The sequence below is a fragment of the Hemiscyllium ocellatum genome, chromosome 33, assembly GCF_020745735.1.
Source record: "Hemiscyllium ocellatum isolate sHemOce1 chromosome 33, sHemOce1.pat.X.cur, whole genome shotgun sequence".
Classification (NCBI taxonomy): Eukaryota; Metazoa; Chordata; class Chondrichthyes; order Orectolobiformes; family Hemiscylliidae; genus Hemiscyllium; species Hemiscyllium ocellatum.
The window spans coordinates 3782795-3801987 of NC_083433.1; the positions used below are offsets into that span (position 1 = coordinate 3782795).

The 19193-nt window shown below is 40.2% G+C and overlaps 1 protein-coding gene across 5 annotated transcripts in view; it reads left to right on the plus strand.

Annotated features, from left to right (window-relative positions):
* Positions 1-19193, plus strand: part of tnrc6ba (trinucleotide repeat containing adaptor 6Ba) — a 210812-nt gene that overhangs the window by 49040 nt on the left and 142579 nt on the right. For all 5 annotated transcript variants that reach the window (XM_060849553.1, XM_060849554.1, XM_060849557.1 and 2 more), the window contains 2 exons: positions 11013-11081; positions 16367-16437. In XM_060849553.1, coding sequence (XP_060705536.1) covers positions 11013-11081; positions 16367-16437 — 140 coding nt within the window. The remainder of the gene's footprint in view (positions 1-11012; positions 11082-16366; positions 16438-19193) is intronic.

The following is a 19193-nucleotide window of genomic DNA, read 5'->3' on the forward strand; positions in this document are numbered from 1 at the left end:
AAATAATAATCTACCTTTTTGATTTTTCCTACCAATATCTCCTTGCAAACTCTTTATATCCTCATTGCGACTTGCTCTCCAACCTATTATTTTGTTGTAACATCAGAAAATTTGAATACATTGTATTATGTCTCCTCCTCTAAGTGATGAGCGATGGTAGTAAATAATTTGAGGCCCTGTGACTAATACTTGTGGCAGTATCTACTAGTTATGTCTTTCTAAGCTGAAAGAAACTCAATACATCCAGATTCGTCATCTGTGCATTGACCAAGAGGTTAATTCTTCTCATTGATTCCTTCCTTTTTGGCCAGAATAAATGTTTGCTCCAACTACTCATCCATTCACCTTTCCTCAAGTCTATTTTCCCAGCCCAGTTTAGATAATTCTTTCTTCATACCCCTGCAATTCCCCTTAACTAAGTTGAAGACACTGGTTTGATGTCCTCTGTAGTGATTGGCACCAGGTGGACCTCATTGACCAAGATATACAATGCCAGTCCAACACCGGCATCTCCAAATCTATCAAGAATCTCAGTCAATCAGAAAAGCTTTGCCTGACCAATAAAACCAGTACTGAAAATGTGTTGCTGGAAAAGCGAGGAGGTCAGGCAGCATCCAAGGAGCAGAAGAATCGACGTTACGGGCATGAGCCCTTCAGAAATGATTCTCCTGCTCCTTGGATGCTGCCTGACCTGCGCTTTTCCAGCAACACATTTTCAGCTCTGATCTCCAGCATCTGCAGTCCTCACTTCCTCCCAATATAACCAGTAGGTTAGAATCTCCTCAGTTAAGGACTGTCACAGACAGTGTACCATATACTAGTAAATACAAGGTTACTTGATGATGGAACCCAGCCTCTGTGCAGTTATTTCAGTGGCGATGGGAGAAAACAGTATGTGCCTGAAGAACATTTGCTTACAACTATCATCTTAGAGTTGTGGTAAACCTTTCTAGCATCATGCCTCTATTTGGGAAGGTTGACTCATTTGACCCTGCTGTTGAAGACTGGACCCGGTATGTGGAATGAATGCAACATTTTTTCTGGGCAAAAGACATTGGGGAAGATGACTGCATGTGGACCCACAGCCTTTTCGGTTATAAGGGTCTTAACTTACCCAGAAGCACCAGACACTAAAAGCTTTTAGAAGTTGATAGAGTTGGTTTAGGAATATTATGACCTCATACCACCTCCTATCCTGAGAAGCTATCAGTTTTATTTGGCTGTTAGAGAACCGGGGGAATCCATTTGGGATTTTTGATGAGGTTACAATGACTGGCAGAGACATGTGATTTTGGGTTAAGTCTTAATGTGATGCTGAGAGATCCTTTTGGTTTGTGGGATTAATGACATAATTGTGCAGAAGTGTCCACTAGCTGAAGCCCAATAATACTTCCAATAGGCACAGCTGCTTGCTTTGTCATTAGAAATTGCGTCGTGTGGAGCATAGGAACTACAGGGTATCCCTACGGAAGTGAACCCCCTCTCCTGCCTGATCGAGTTTGGGAGGCACCAAATGTAGGCAATCACACGTAGGGCATGTCCTGAGTATAGGGTCCCTAGACTAAGCCTGGCCAAGTGGCTAAACAGTTCTTTAGGAATTGGGCCAGCGAGCCACTGTATTTGCTGCCCGAATATGAAATTGAAACTGCTGGTGATAATGAGGGAATCAGAAAGGCCATCGCAACAAGGATTGAAGCCGTTTTGGACCTGGTGAGACAAGATCAGTGTAGAGGATAGCAAATTACTGTGGGGAGCAAGGGTGATTTTCCTGAGTAAAGGTCACCGCCAGATACTGACTGCACTTCACCAGGGTCATCCAGGGATTTCCAAGATGAAGATGCTAACAAGAACCTATGTTTAGTGGCCAGAGTTGGATGTCAATATGGCTGTGTTGGTGGGACAGTGCCTAGAGTGCCAAGAAGGACAAAAATTGCCACCAGCAACAACCCACATTTGTGGGAAAGGCCAGGTGTAAACCCTGAACTTGTTGCATTTTGACAATGCCAGTCCTTTCATGAACTCAATGCTTATGGTCATTGTGGATGCCCATCGAAAGTGGTTGGATGTGCATAAGGTTCATTCAGCAAACTCCAGAATGATGACTGAGAAGCTGTAAGCATCATTTGCGATAAATGGAATCCCAGAAGTACTGGTCATGGACCATGGGATGTCATTTACCAGCAGAGGATTTGAATATTTCCTCAAGTTAAATGGCATGTGGCACATAAGGACAGCTCCATACCATCCATTACCCAATGGTTTAGCTGAAAGAGTTGTCCAAACATTGAAGGCAGGCCTAAAGAAGCCACCTAAAGTGTCAATTGATACCAAACCGACCTGGTTACCATTTGATTATAGGACCACCCCACATGGAATAATAGAGTTCCAGTGGAGTTGCTGATGGGGAGAAGACATCACACCAGGTTGAACCTGATATTTCCACACTTGGGGGAGAGAGTGAAACGGCAGCAAGAGCGGCAATGCTCGTCAAGTGCTGCTTGTAAGCGAGAGACCGTTTAATTCGGGTGATGAAGTTTGATGTCGAAACAATACAAATAGCCCTGTATGGGTGCAAGGTGAGGTTGATGCGCGATCAGGTCCTGTGAGTTAGAAAGTTCAAGTAGGGGATGCAGTCCTGAACAAACACGTGGATCATGTGAAAGCTGTTACCTTGCAAATGGGGCAGGCCTTGCAGAATAGCCGGAAGGTCTTTCAGAAAGCACAGGTGCTCCCCCTCCCTCTAGTGTCGAGGAAACCTCGGAGACCGAAATGGATGCAATCAGAAGAGGAATAAACTCTCCTGAGACATTCCGGATGCAAGAGATGGGCCACTGTGTGAGGTTCTTTTTTCCTGAGATTCTTACACACTTGATGCAACTGCAATACGCCAACCTCTAAGAACAACAACTGAATTTTATGAAGCACAATACTGTACAAACTTTCTGGAGAAATTTTTAACACCTCGCAGGGCTTGTGCCAAAAGCTCTCCCTGATCAACTGAAACAGTCCTTCCTTTATATAAAATCTTTACGTTGCAGTTAGTAATGCCCACAAGACAACTCCCAGCCGTCCCCCCACAGTCACATGCTACTCAAGACACAATGCAGTGATCTGACCATCTCCAGAAATAATATAATCAAATCTGTTGCAAATCATATTTATTTTTGTAACTATAGTAGAGTAGTCAAGTTCCAACTATAATGTTCTTATTGATTTCTGAATAGGGGATGAAAATTTAAATAGGAGATGAAAATGCAAATGGCTTTAAATAACAGGAGATGATGTGATTTCTTGCAATCTTGCTGTAATTTAGAGGCATCCTATCTTATCCTCAGGCCATCCAATTTTCAGCAGTGCAAGTTAACTCTTTAATATCACAACTTTGTACATCCTGCACGTGTCCAAGTCAGAGGAACCACAACTGGGGCAAAAGTATAGCAAGAGAAGCTACAAGCAAAAGACAAGGCCTCCATCCCTAGACTTAGGTAGGGGAGGGATGTAGTGATCGGGACCAGGTGGACCTCATTGACTGAGGTTCTTAATTGGAGTTGTTAACCTGGGCCAATCAGGAGAACCTCAGCTTACCAATATAACCAGGAGATTCAACATGGGTGCTGAGGAAGAAAAATAAGCACTACTGCAGTTAGGCGGTAGTGTGTGGGGAAAAAAAAGTTTAAAAAAAATGCAATTCAACATGGGTGCTGGGGGAAAAAAAGCACTACTGCAGTTAGGCGAAAATGGGTGAGTCAGAGAGAAAAAAATAAACAGGAGTGTCAGAGGTTCAGGTCACTCTGCAAGCTGGATCAGTGTCAAGGACTCTCCACGTGTGAATGAAAGGTGATTTGGTGACAGAATACCAGCCTTTGTGGGAAAAAGAATAACCAAGAGATTCAACATGGGTGCTGGGGAAGAAAGAAAAGCAGTTAGGCAGTAGTAGAAAAAAAGAAATTCACAAAAAGAAAAAAAATATAACCAGGAGATTAGAATCTCCTCAGTTGAGGACTGACTCCCAGTGTACTGAGCACTACTAAATAAAGTGTGACTTAGTGACAGGGCCTGGCCTCTGCGTAATTATTTCACCCCTGCTCAAACTGCATTTGAAATTCTACTCATTGTGGTCACTACCTCCTAGAGGATCCATAACTGAGATCTCTTATTCATATCTCATTATATATTACTTGATTTTTAAAAAATTCCCAGGTAGGCTCTGTAAAGTTATACTCTACAAAATAATCTGTGATCCCCTCTACAAATATGTCTTCACTGTTACTCTTACCCATCGGATTTGTTCTGTCAATATGCTGATTGAATTTCTTGAGTAGCCAACCCATGCTGCAAGTGTGGTCTCTGTAGATTGTACTGGAACCCACCTGCTACATATACTACAACTGCAACAGATTGCCTGTCCATTTACCTCTGTTCTACAGTCGGTTCTGATATAACACAATAGTTCCGTTCTTGTGCGATCTCTTATTATCAGAAATTTGCGCAATAGCTATGGCATTTAAACTAATGGAGTTGGAATCGCGTTATAGCCAATACAGGTAAGGAAAGTTCACATTCTACAAATAACTGTTTAAATTCTTCAATTGTATTAAACCAATGCACATTGACGAAGCACTCATTATAGCAGAACCGACTGTATTAAAATATTTAAGACCATAAGACGCAGGAGCAGAATTAGGCCATTCAGTTTGCTTCCATCATTCGGTCATGGCTGATAGATTTTTCAACCCCATTTTCCTGCTTTCTCCCCGTAACCTTAGGTTCTTGATTGCCAAGAGGATCAATCTATCTCTGTTTTAAATATACTCAACAACCTGGCCTCCACAGCCTTCTGTGGCAATGAATTCCACAGATTCACCACTCTCTGGCTAAAGAAATTTATTCTTATCTCTGTTCTAAAGCCTCTTCCCTTTATTCTGAGACTGTGCACTCGGGCCCTCGCCTCTCCAACATCTTCCCACCGTCCACTCTGTCAAGGCCGTTCAGTGTTCTGTAAGTTTCAGTCAGATCCCTCCCCTCTCTCTTTCCGCCCGCCCCCCCCTCCCCAAATCCATCAAGTACAGTCCCAGAGTCCTCAAACATTCCTCATATGTTAAGTCCATTCTTAAACAGTTGGGGGTGGTTACATTCACAATTTTACGGTCCTCTGCACTCTCCCTGATTCCAGTGATGCTTGAAAGATCACTATTAGTTTAGATGTTAAATATTTTAAATGTATTTCTTAACTGTACTCTTCTGCTGTAATGTCTCCTGTAATAATTTATAACTTGGTCAATCAAATGAGACAGAAGAAAAACTCACCAATCACCTACCTGTTTTTCTGTGATGTCACACATTGGCTCTGACAAGTAGAAGCAGGGAAATGGCTGTCTTGCTGGTTTTTATTTTTCAGTGTGTTGTGCCACTCTCTTTGCTGCCAGTTTCTATTTCCTATTGTGAGTGCCTTCCTCATGCAGGCTCTCTTTTTTATGAAGTTGCTAATTCAGTACACTTTGACCATATTTCAGAAGCTGCTGTCCCTTATTTCTCCTCTTTATGAAGCAGTTTTATATTCCAGATTTTTATTGAATTCAGATTTCACTATCTGCTGTGTTGGCATTCAAATTTGTATTCCTAGAACATTATCCAGTGGTTCAGGATTTGTGATACTGCTACTATGTCACTGCCTCCCTGTTGATTAATGATGGAAGAGTCAGTCTTCTAGGAGCATCCCCAGCAACAAACATTAGTAATTCTAGCAGTCAATTTGCAATTGTTTCTGATCTGGAAGGAATTGAAGCAGTGTGGTGGAGTGAGGGCAAGTCTGAACAAATAAAATACTACATTTGCATCTAATTTCTCCTTACCTTTCACAATTGCGCCTTGCTGACAGGGGTGTTGAGGGTGGGATCATAATATGAATTTGATTTGCCTTGCTCTGGTGAAATAGCTTCTATTATGAGATATTTGCAAACCATTCACTTCAAAAGTAGATCGCTTGTATAAAAATCTGATGACCAACCTTCACAGCAACATCCTTTTTCTACTAATTCACTGTTCCCTATCAGTATTGCTGCATTTGTTTAGAGTTTCTTTTTGTTTTATAATCTTTTGCATTCTCCTTCCAGTTCTCCTTCCCCACCTTCCCTCAACCTGTCTGTTGTACAGGTGTTTGTTTGTCACTGCTTTTCTTCGCTCTTCTGATGGGGTTGACTCTTACTAATATTTTGGGCACCTACTGGTCTCTCACATGGAAGTGCTCATTTAGCAGATATGAGCCTGACGAGTAAACACTACTGACCTTTCTATCGTCGGATAGTCAGAGCTGAATCTGATGCTGATCATCTTATTTCTGGTCCACACTGAATTGAGATCAGTGAGAGTTTTATTTTTCCTGTGTATAGAATCCAATAATCACTTATAATATGTTGTTCTCTGGCTGACTTTAACCTAGTTGTTCTCTGTTTCTAGTTAATGGTGCTGAATAGTAAGTAGCTGTCTATATATAATTATGATGTGGAGGCACCAGTGTTGGACTTCATCTGACAAAGGAGCAGTGCTCTCAAAGCTGGTGGTTTCAACTAAACTGGTTGGGCAATAAACTGGTGTTATATGTAATTACATCATAGGACCACAGAATTGTTAGACACAGAAAGAAGGCTATTGACCCATCATGTTGGAACGAATTCTAGTATCAATCTCCTGCCTTTTTCCCATAATTGTGCGCACCATTTCTATCTATGCTTCAAATGAACCTACCTCCCTCCACATTACCAGGCAGTATGTTTACTCGAAAAATCTTGAAGCTTTTCATTTGCAGTAATTAAATTTAATATGCTAATCTGCAACAACTTCATTTATATTGTTTCTTTAACATGTCCTTTTAATGTATTATTATATGTTATAAATTGTGTTTCACAGCAGCATGAAATAAATATACCAAGCCCAGAAGTCACCACAAAATTAGGTGCAAAGACCAAAATCTTGGTCAAAAGGGAGGTTTTAAGGAGAATCTTAAAATCAAAGGCAGAGATGGGGAGGTTTAAGGATGAAACTCCACAGTTTAGGGCCCAGGCTTTACTCCTAGTGGTGACATAATTAAAAGTTGCAATAGATGAGATTATATGGTAGTCCTTTTGTATCGGGCTGAACAGCCAATGAAACTTTTTTGTGGTATTAGATGAGGCATGATTTTGCTCAGGCCATATGAATACCATGCATTTCGTTATAATATTCTAGGATTTTTAATTCCTAAATCTGAAGTTAATGTCTCTCTCATCCTTCTGTAAATAATGATCCCATAGTAATTCAACACTCTGTAATGCACTGTGGTGTAGTTTGGATTGCATACTTGAGATCTGAGCTTGGGTTTAAATTCACAATTTTCAAAACAAACGGTTGCAGAATTTCACATGATGGAGGCATCCTGTGAGAGCAATTCTTAAGTTGTGTATTTAAACCATATTCCACATCTTGCTGGCTAGGTTAACGTTTATTGCTTAAATATGATTTTCTTTTTGAGAAGGTGGCGATGAGCTGCTGCCTTGAACTGCTGCAGTTTGTGTCGGGTAGTTAGATCCATAGTGCAACTAGGAAGGGAGTTCCAGGATTTAGATCTAGTGACAGTGAAGGAACAAAAATGTAGTTCCCAAATCTGAAGGGTATGTGGCCTGTATAAGTGGAAGTGTGCATGTGATGGTGTTCACTTGCATGTGCTGTCCTTGTTCCTCTAAGTTATAGGGGTTGCAGATTTGAAAATGCTTTGAAGGAAAATTATTGAGTCTTTGGATCATACAGCATGGAAAAAATGTTCTTGGCCTGTAATAGCTGGCCAATCATCCATCAGCTATCAACTCTAACTTATTTTTCCAGCAGTCGGCCCATAAGCCTGTATGTTATAGGCTTTCAAGTGTCTAGATCATTAATGTACACTGCAAACTGCACTGAACCCTGTAATACACTACAGGCTGCCAATTACAGAAGCAACCATCAACCATTACTCTCTGCCTCTTGCCACTAAGCCAGTTTTGGGTCCAATTGCCCTGGCTATTTACCTTCTTGACCAGTCTTTCCTGCAAACCTTGCTCCTCGTGTACCTATAAACATCTTTTGAATTTTCCTTAATTTTACTTGCTGGAGTTTGCTTATTCACCCTCATTATTCTCCTAATTTATTTTCTAAAGCAACCTTCTGCACTTCCTAAATGTCCCTTGTGCTTCCAGTCTTTTGAACCCTCAGTGTTTACCATTAACTTGTCTGTTTTCCTTCTGTAATTCTGTACATTTATCTTGACTTGTTGTCCCACTCTTCACCTTTCTGGGACCCTATTGGCCCTGCAATCTCACTCATTCCTTTTTGAATGATACCCGGTACTCTAGATTTTCTTAAAAGTAACTGCTCCCACTCCACTTTGGCCACATCTGCCTTGTCATAATAAAATCACCTCCTTATTTCCCGGCCATCTTTGTCCATAGGTGCCTTAAATCTTGCTGTGTTATTGTTAGTATAGCTGAAATGCTTTCTCACTAATGTTTCTACCACTTGCCTGGCTTTGTTTCCTAAAGTTAGATGCAGTATGACATCTCCCACTTGTTGGACTTTGCACAATCTGGCTTAAAAGGCTCACTTGGATGCATTTTAAGAATTTTGTCCCTTTTAAGCCTTTCATATTTTTTCTATCCCACTTAACATAGAGGAAGTTTAAATCTCCTGTTATTTTCCAAATATTTTTACTTTTGAGATTTTTCTACATATCTGCTCTCCTGTTTCTCCATGTCTGAGGATCTATAGTACACTTCTAATAATATGGTTGCCCCTTTTTTTTGTCTTTATGTTGTTTTAAAGTTTTAGCCATGTGGCTGCAATTTAGAAACTTAATAAGATATCTCCCCCTTATTGCAACATCTGACTCCTTGATCAGTACTGCAACACCACCTGTGTACGCCCCACCCCAACCACCCACTTTACAGTACCTAAAACAGTGTATCTGTTACAGAGAGGGATAGCCACAGGAGACTCCTGCACTACTACCTATGCTCCTGACAGTCACTCATTTATCTGACAGAACCTGCTGTATTACCACCTATCTCAATCTACAAGCCATTACATTCTGTGCCTCTTGCGTGCTCCTCAGTGACTCCAGCTGCCCCTCCAGTTGATCTAAATGGTCTGATATGACATGGATCCAAACTCCCCTCCTGCAAACATAGTCTCCAGAAAAAGGCAACTGTTCCCTAATCTACCACATCTGACAGGAGAAGTGTGCCACTCCATTGACTGCCATAATTGCCCCTTAAAAAAAATTGCTAAAGTAGACTTACCTGAAAGGACCCACACCTTTCTCAAATTCATTGTTTGTAGACAGATAGCTGCTGACATAGCTGGAGGAGCTTATTACCTATATTATATATTATAAACCGTAACAGAAAAAGCTCTAAGTATAACCTTTTTTTAAAAAAAATGTACCCTTCCCTTATTTACAGTTTTTATTTTCAGCATGCAAAAGAGAACAAAAAATTTAAATTCTTAATATCCAACACTTAGTCTAAACTCCCAGCTACTGAAAACTGCCTCTTGCTCCAATCTTCTATCAGTCTCTAGCTCTGAGTAAAGGTATGTTGATCCCTTCAACTCTTAGATTTAGCCTTACAAAAATAATGGATCCAGGAAGCTGCTCCCCAGTATTATTTAAAACACTAATAATGAGCCCTTGACAAACCAGTTGCAAAAGACAATCTGACTTCTGTGTGCGCACACAAAAATACTCTGTGGAGCCATTGACACCTTGACAAACACATGGACAGACATGTCCTGACCTCCCAGTAATGCAATCTCTCCTTTCTCACATTTTCTATTCCTTTTATTTGGACTATAAAAGTTTCAAAAATAATTCTAAAATAATTTTTTTTGCTTATGCTGTAGAAAATGAGGACAATCACAAGAAAAATCCAACTCTGGAGCAGATGCAAGATCCACACTACTCTCCTCCCACCATTTTTATTTAAAGAAAAATAGGTTGTATACAAGACGTGCAAAACCAAGCTGTATCAGTATTGTAGTTGCACACAGGAAAGCTGTGGGAAATCTAAACTCATTATTTTTGTTTAAAAGGTGGCATTGGTGTATCCTGCCCCTTCATCAATCATGTCTCCATAATAACATTGATATTGTGTCCCAATGTGATGATTAGCAGCTTCAAAACACCTTCATTACTCAGAAGACCACCTTGCGTTAAAATAAATTCCAACCAGCCTAGCTGTGCTCCCTTGTGCCTTCTAAACTTTTTCTAATGTGTCTTCAATCCCTATTCCTTCCTCCTGCCAAATTAGTTTAAACTCCACCTTAACTACCGTGCATCGTCTAAATTATACGAAGTGGCAGCAGTTTTATCAGTGGTGGAGCCAGTGAGTGGCTAGTTCAATCAATTTCTCATCAGTGGTATTGACAATGAAGGATTTAACCATGGCAGTGCATTGAATGTCAAGGGTTATTTCCTGTCTTGGTTGAGATGGACATAATAATGGGCTATTCGTGTAGCGTGATAGTTGCCAATTATTGTCCCAAGACTGAATGCTGTCCAGATCTTGTAATCCTTCTGATGCATGAAATTTCTAGCAATTGAACCAGGCTGACATTATAAGATGTGGTACTCACATGTTCACTTACAATAGCTTTTTCTGGTATGCAGGTCCTGTCATTGTGCATCTTGGGTCTGTAGAATTAGTGCCTTCACCCACTTTTTGTCTACTTTATTACCCATTGATGTTCCAGTGTTTTGTAGTTGCTGCCATATCTCTTGCTTTGGCTTTTTCCTCTGTTACCTCTTAATCTTTCTCTCGTTTTGAATTTATATGTGTTTATTTTCTCCCTACTATTTCTCTCTTCCTTTTCCTTTCCTGTAATCACTCGTATAATGACAGATCTGGCTGACTCCAACTCTTGCACCTTGTTGCTGAGCTACTTATGGGCTCTGGTCTTTAATTTATTGACAGGACAATCTGAAATGACCAATACTCTTCTATTTCCAGGAGATGGAGAAGATGACAGAGGAGCTGCACATATTGACCAAGGAACAGGATGTCAAGGCGGAGATTCAGGTAGGACACGTTCCCTCCTTGTGCCTATACCTGCAGCTTTTCTTTCCAGGAAAACAGAATTCTAGTAGTTAGCTCAATTCTGTTATTATGTTATTAATTTCTAAAGTTTGGAATAGATTTTGCTTTCATGCAGTTTTGTTTCTTTTCTTGTATAAAGCCGCATGTTAGCAGGATGTACCTTATGGCTTTAATAACGTGTTCCTTGAAACTGGCTACAGGCTAAATAAAAGAGTTGGTAAAATTGGGTAGTTACCATGAGGTTATGGATTTTCTCTAATCTAATTCATCTCCCAGTGCAAGGTTGCCTTGCTCTTGTAGTTGTGGCTGCTTGAAACATACCATGGAAACTCTGAGCAATATTTAAGATTTGGTTTGGAGGTGCTAGTGTTGGACTGGGGCATACAAAGTTAAAAATTGCACAATACTATGTTATAGTCCCAACAGCTTTATTTGGAAGCACTAGTTTTTGGAATGCTCCTCCTTCATCAGGTGGTTGTGAATAAGCAATATTTAAAGTTTCAATTCATGTGCTCACTAATCTGCATAATGCAATAAATAATTAGTATTCTGATTCAGACTTGACTGCTGACGAGGTAATAGCTCTAAGACCCTCCCAGATGTGCTGAAATTCAAATAGGACTATCCAGTGACTAAGAACTAAATACAAATGAGATGGATTGCTCAAGGGAGGGGTGCATTTAAAGGCGAGATTCTGAGGGATCAGTTGACCAAAGAATGCAGTTGAAAACCCCTGCAGTATCTTTTTTTTAAAAAGTGTTAAGCTCATCAAAAAGGAGCAGAGCTTCAGCTGACATCAATCTGGGACAGTATTCCATAAATTGCTAACTTTAAGTTATGATTTTCTCTGTCTGTAGATGTAGTGGCAACAGCTGTTGTGTTCCCAGCATGAGTGTGCAGTGCCTGTTACTTTGTGGTTTTAGTGGCTTCATGTTACCATGCTTGAGGTATAACTTTATGGCCTCTGAACAAATCTTTAGACTTCCATTAAACAAGTACCTTAATTTCTTGAGTTGTAGAGTATAAAAGGCAAGAGGAGTTGAGTTGTCAAAATGCCAAGAGGTACATTATCTTTGACTTTTCACTTATACTCCAGTCTTGTTTGAAGGACAACAGGTGACTGCCATTCTCTTGCTGAAGAGACCTAATTCTGAACTGATAGTTTATTTAACAAGTGTAGACTATAGCTGCTGCTTCATGGCTTTCTGCTGTGCTGGTGCTATGCCTGCCACATAGATTGAGGTCAAAAAGCCAGTTTAAAAAAATCCCTGTTTGCTAAGGTGTGAAGATATAATTTCTATCATCAGTCTGATTGATTGTAACCCAGTGAAGCTGGCAGTTGATTTACTGAGGCGAGTGCAAGTGCAATATAGCTGTCCTGAGTTAATCTTATTTGTCACTGGGCCTTGTGATCAGTAGGAATTAGCAGGTTTATTGTAAAGAGGTGAAATCCTAATGGGGTCAATGAGTGTAGGCAGCTGGAAGATGTAATTTAACAGTAAAGTCTTGACATGAAAAGTTTTTTTATGAATTTGTATGCATTCTGTCATTGAAAGTTCAAGATAATTTACTCTTTTGCAGCTATAACTCTTCCATGACTGACTGACTGCAAGTTTACCAATAGCCTTCAAATTAGATTGTGTTGTACATGTAATTTCAGTTGGAAACACACTTCTGTGTGATAAGGAATTCAACCTGTGCATCCCAGTTTTTTTTAAAATGCAAAATTAAGCCTTTTTATAGAAACTGAGGGCTGGAGATCTGAGTTTAAAAGTGTAGCGCTGGAAAAGCACAGCAGATCAGGCAGCATCAGAGGAGCAGGGGATTCAGCATTTTGAGCATAAGCCCTTCAGGACTGTGGAGGGGGAAGGGGGCTGAGAGGTAAATAAGAGGGTAGAGTCATGGAGATGTACAGCATGGAAACAGAGCCTTCGGTGAAACCCATCCATGCTGACCAGATATCCCAACCCAATCTAGTCCCACCTGCCATCACCCGGCCCATATCCCTCCAAACCCTTCCTATTCATATACCCATCCAAATGCCTCTTAAATGTTGCAATTGTACCAGCCTCCACCACTTCCTCTGGCAGCTCATTCCATACCCGTACCACTCTCTGTATGAAAGTTGGCCCGTAGGTCTGTTTTACATCTTTCCCCTCTCACCCTAAACCTATGCCCTCTAGTTCTGGGCTCCCTGACCCCAGGGAAAAGACTTTGTCTATTTATCCTATCCATGCCCCTCATAATTTTGTAAACCTCTACAAGGTCACCCGTCAGCCTCCGACGCTCCAGGGAAAACAGTTCCAGCCTGTTCACCCTCACCCTGGCAACATCCTTGTAAATCTTTTCTGAACCCTTTCAAGTTTCACAACATCTTTCCGATAGGAAGGAGACCAGAATTGCACGCAATATTCCAACAGTGGCCTTAACCAATGTCCTGTACAGCTGCAACGTGACCTCCCACTCCTGTACTCAAGACTCTGACCAATAAAGGAAAGCATACCAAACACCGCCTTCACTACCCTATCTACCTGCAACTCCATTTTCAAGGAGCTATGAACCTGCACTCCAAGATCTCTTTGTTCAGCAACACTCCCTAGGACCTTACCATTAAGTGTATAAGTCATGCTAAGATTTGCTTTCCCAAAATGCAGCATCTCGCATTTATCCAAATTAAACTCTATCTGCCACTTCTCAGCCCATTGGCCTATCTGGTCCAGATCCTGTTGTAATCTGAGGTAACCCTCTTTGCTGTCCACTACACCTCCAATTTTGGTGTCATAGAGGTAGCTAGGAAGGCGGTAGGTAGATGCGGGAGGGTGGGGGGCGGCGGGGGGAGTGATAGTGATAGGTCGGAGGGGAGGGTGGAACAGATAGATGGGAAGAAAGATGAACAGGTAGGACAGTTCAAAAGGGCAGTGCCGGATTGAAGGGTTGTATCTGGGATGAGGTGGGGGAGGGGAGATAGGAAACTGGTGATGTCGACCTCTAACTAGACACTGTCCTACCTGTCCATCTTCCTTCCCACCTATCTGCTTGGACCCACCACTACCACCCTCTGCCTGCATGTACATATTGCCTTCCCATCTACTCCCCCCCCCCCCCCCCCCCCCCCCAAATCCCCACATATTCCTGATGAAGGGCTTATGCCTGAAATGTTGACTCTTCTTCTCCTCGGATGCTGCCTGAAATGCTGTGCTTTTCCAGCGCCACATTTTTCAACTAAGTCTTTGTGTCGTGTCATTCTGAGATAAATAGAAGAACCATACTGTTATAGCTGGCCTGTGCTGTTGATTTCATAGTTTTGTTTTTACTTTTTCCTATGACTGTACAAAGCACAATTATAGTTTAAAATTCCCAACCTTACTGAAATTATGTCTCACATTGGTCCAATCCACCATCTCTGTTCTTTCAGTGAAATTTATGAATAGATCTTAAACATTGGCTGTAGAGGAATAGATTAGCCCAAGCTGCTAAAATAGGTATTTGGAAATTAATTATCTTTGATTCACAGCGTGGTATCAATAGGTTTGCTGCTCATTTCAGGAATTTAAATAGGAGGAATTTTTATGTGAGATTTCAGATTTCGAAAAAAAATCGAGAGACCACATGCAATTTATAAATGTCTTTCAAGTTTCTGGTAAATTAAAACCACTTTGCAGGCAAGTGATCAGTTGTAAAATGTTGTTATAGCCAAACGTTTTGGCCAATTTTGGTGTTAGAGTGACAAATGTTGGCCAATTTACCAATTCTTTCATATCTTTAGAATAATTATTGTATGTAATTAACCCATTTTTACTGTTATCACTATGTTTGCTGCCTTACATTGGCTCCTGTTTAAACAACATCTTGATATAAAATTTTCATTCTTGTTTTCCAATCCTTCCATGACCTTGTCCTTCCCTATAACTGTAATGTCTTTTAGACCTGTGACTCTGCGATAACAGTCCTTTCATTTTGCCCTTTTGTGCATTCTCAGTTATAATTTCTCCACCACTGGTGGCTGGGGTTCAGTTTTCTGAGCATAAACGCTGGAATTCCTTTCCTACGTCTCTCACTACCCTTCAGCTTGTTTTCTTCCTTTGGCTCACTGACTCTTTGTTTTATTTCGTATTGAGTAGTGCCTTAAAATGTTTAATTGCATTGAAGGGGAGATGTAACTATTTGAGGTTGTGTCAGATTCTGAGGAGCATCATAGCATGGATTTGAGAAGCCAAATGGCTTTCTTCTCTGTTGCAACCATTTCAAGTCTATGCAAGAGCAGTTCAGGTACTTTTGCTCCACTGCCATTTCCCTGTAGCCTACAATATTTCTCACTTCATATGTTTAAACAATTTCCTTTTTAAAGCCTTGATTAAATTCGCATGTTTCAACCTTTCAGGAGGTGCATTTCAGATCCTAACTAACTGCTGCATAAAAATATTTCTGCTCGTGTTGTTGTCCATACTTTTGCCAAACTCCCTTAAATTAGTCTCCTTTTATTCCCAATTTGTGCACCATTGAGAAGAATTTCTATCTTCTAGGCCTCTCAAGCTGTTGGGCAACACCTTGCAATCTCCTCCCCATCTTTTTAAGGAGAATAGCTCCAGATTCTACAGTTGATTCACGTGACCGAAGACCCTTATATCTGGAACCTTTCTCATAAATCTGTTTTTCTCCTTCTCCAAAATCATCCCGTCCTTTTGAAGAATGCAATGTCCAGAAATTGTTGATGCTGAACCACTGTATTATTACAGTTCTTCATAACTTCTTTGTTTTTTTACTCAATGTCTGTATTTATAAATTGCACGTTCCTACATATCTGTAGTTACATAGCAGCTCTTGATTGAAATGGAGAATGCTTTTTATTATGGGGCAGGAATTCAGTTCCCAGGATTGCAATAATGGCCACTGGGCCAAGTAGTGGCTTTGTCTTTGGAAGGTGCATCTAGACACAGTAAAATACAGCTGGTTTCTTTGAATTTTTTGAAAACAAATTCCTACAAAGTAGAAACACAACAAAGTCTCATTAAGAAGAATAGACCATTATGAATCAAACTCTAGAAGTTTCTTTGTGTTAGAAAAGTTACCTAGAAAAATAGCAAATCTGATCCCTCTATGAACTGGCTGAACTGTGTGAAGGACAATGAGAGAAGCTTAAATGCTATAGTCTAGAGTAGGTGATTCAAAGAGATGTTAAAGAAGTATATAAAATTTAAAATGATGTGCGTAAGTTTTACAAAAGCTCTTGTGTTAATCTTGTTCACATTTCCTTATTTCTGTTATAGGCAGAATGTGAGGATTTTACCCGAGATGAACACGACGACACATCTGAATCCCCCGTCGAAGAGAGCAAGCAGTGAGTAATCAATGTGGCTGTGTTAGTAGTTGGGTTATGATATAATGTTTACCACCCAAGCTGCCTCTAAAGCAGGAAAGCATCATCTTTTCAGGTGATTTTGTTTTGTGTCAATGTAATTTATTAACACCATGAATATTTGTGGTTGGACTTGTCGTTTACTTTTGGATGTGGGCTAGTTCATGCTCTCAGCCCAATAGTATGGACCAACAATGGGAATTTTACAGCATCCCTGTCCCACCAAATGCCTTGGAAAGATTGGCAAAGTTCAGGATACACCTTTAGAGCAGTTGTTATTGACACATGTGATGTATTGAGATGTAGGAATAGGAGTAGGCCATCAGCCCAGTTCTGTTTTTCAGTGCCACATTCTTATTGTAACTCTGTGCCTGCCTTGGCTCCATATGCCTTAATACCCTTGAAATACATCGAAACCCTATAACTTTATGAACAATATTTAGGGTAACATACTGTTAGAATAATACTCAAAAGAGACTCCTGGCTTGAACCCTTTTCTACACAGCCAGTCTAATCTATTATCTGATTATACTTGTGTTTATGGTGCTAAGTGGAAAGACTTTACAGTCACAGTGATTTCATCATTGTATTGTGTTGTGCTAACTTGAGACCACGGGATGTTTAATCAGGCCTTTCTTTAGAGGATCATCTTGGCTTTCAAACACACTGTCATCAAATCAGTGACCTCATCATTTTAAATAGTAATAATTCTGTGCATTAAAGAGTGAGAGTCCAGAAGTCTGTGTCACCTGTCTTGTGCCAGGATATGATCCAGCCTTAACGATTCAGATAAGTACCAGTGAACTAACCAGACCAGGGGAAGAAGTTTTGCATAGTCAATTTAAGGAGCTAGCCACAAACTGAGAAGCAGAGCTGCAAAAGTCATATTCTGTGCTACCTGAGCTACATGCAATTTGGAGCAGGTCAAAAAAAGATTGAGTCATGCATCCGTTTCTCCAAAGTCTGATGAGGTAGAATTGGTTCTGATTTTTGGAGCACTGGCACCACTGAAGGAAAGTAGGAAGCTGTGTTAATGGGATGGTTTACTCCTGGACCATGATGGGATCAGTGAGCAGCATTACTAAGGACGTAGAGAGGGTTTTTAACTAAATAATGGGTACAAAAGATGAAATTTTGAATGATCTGATAATTAACCACAAAGTAGAGACCAAGTAAGAGAGAGAGAGAGAGATATGAATATAGGAAATGATAAATGGACTGTGACAAAAGAGATTGACGATACAAATCTCAACAAATCAACAGGTGAGATGAGAAGTTGCTAAAATAAAAAGACAAAACCACTGGCTTTGAATCACAAATCAGCATTTGAAACAAAATTGAACTGAGCACAAATAGAAAGAAGCAAACTGTGCTGGTCATCACAGAGACATGGTTGCTGAACGTTATTGTTTAAAATCTAAATTATTGAAGGTTACATGATGTTAACGAAGAACAGAAAGCTAAGACAATGTTTCAGAAGGGAGTGTCTCTTAATTAATGGTATTAGCACAACAGAAAAGGAATGACTTAAATTTAGGAAACCAAGTTTGGGTAGAGTGGACAAATGATAAGGTAAGAACTCACTTGTGGGAGAGGTGTACAGGCCTCTAACAGTAAGGATGGAATGAAATGGAAGAAACAATGGTGGCTGATCAGGAAGGTAGTCCTTTGTCTCAGTTAGTTAATTAGAAACCCCCTCTACTTTCTTCATAATGTGGCTTGTCAGGAATTGGAGAAATTGCAGACTAGAAAAGGCAAATGGACAAAGGTAACCCAAATGAGTTCATAGAAATTATGCCAAAAAGGTTCTTTAGAGTAACATATTCTGTACTCAGCCAGCGAGTTAGTTTTATTGTAGAAAAAGATTGATTTTAATTTGTGACCTTATGGTGAAGGCGCTCTGAGCTATTGGCAGCACAAATGATTGACTTTTACATTGTTTGAGGGAGGAGAAAGTGAGTTCACGTTTCACATTTTAAACTTTTTAAAAAAAAAGTTATGGTGTGAAGGCGGAACTAGCTAAAGTGGTGTCAAATGCAGGTAAGGGAGAGATCAACAGTGATGCAACAGCAGTCATTTTAAAGGATAATTTCAGAATGTACTGAATTGCTGCATTCTAATGAGAGAGTGGCTAAAGTGTTAAGGAAAAAATAGGATACAAGAGAAAGTTATTGCTAAATGTGAAACAGTAAGAGTTTTAATGGCTATTTAGAAAAGAGTTAGTGAGCATTGGTCCTATACCAGATTGTGGAGAACTAATAATGGAGAATATAAAGATAGTAAATAAATTGAAACAGTATTTTGCATTGGTTTTGACTACAGAGGATATGAGTAACATAGCTGCACATCAGGAAATGGAAGAGAGGGAGGAACTCCAGATAATAACAATCACCCAAAGTGGTACTGAGCCTATTGTTGAAGTTGTGAGCTGACAGACCCTGAGACCCTAATGGAGCACATCCTATGGTCTTAGAGTGGCTAGCGAGTTAATTAATGCAGTAATTAAATTTCCAAAATTTCCTAAATATGAAAAGGGTTTTATTCGATTGGAAACCATTGACTGTAAACAAAGCAGCAATCTACAGGCCACTTAGCATCTGTCAAAGGGAGGTGTTAGATGCTATTATGACTGATTTTAGCAGGGCACTTAGTGAAATTCAAAGTAATCAGACAGTCAATATAGTTGTATGAAATGGAAAGCATAGCCGGGTGGCCTACTTCTGCTTTCAGTTCTTATG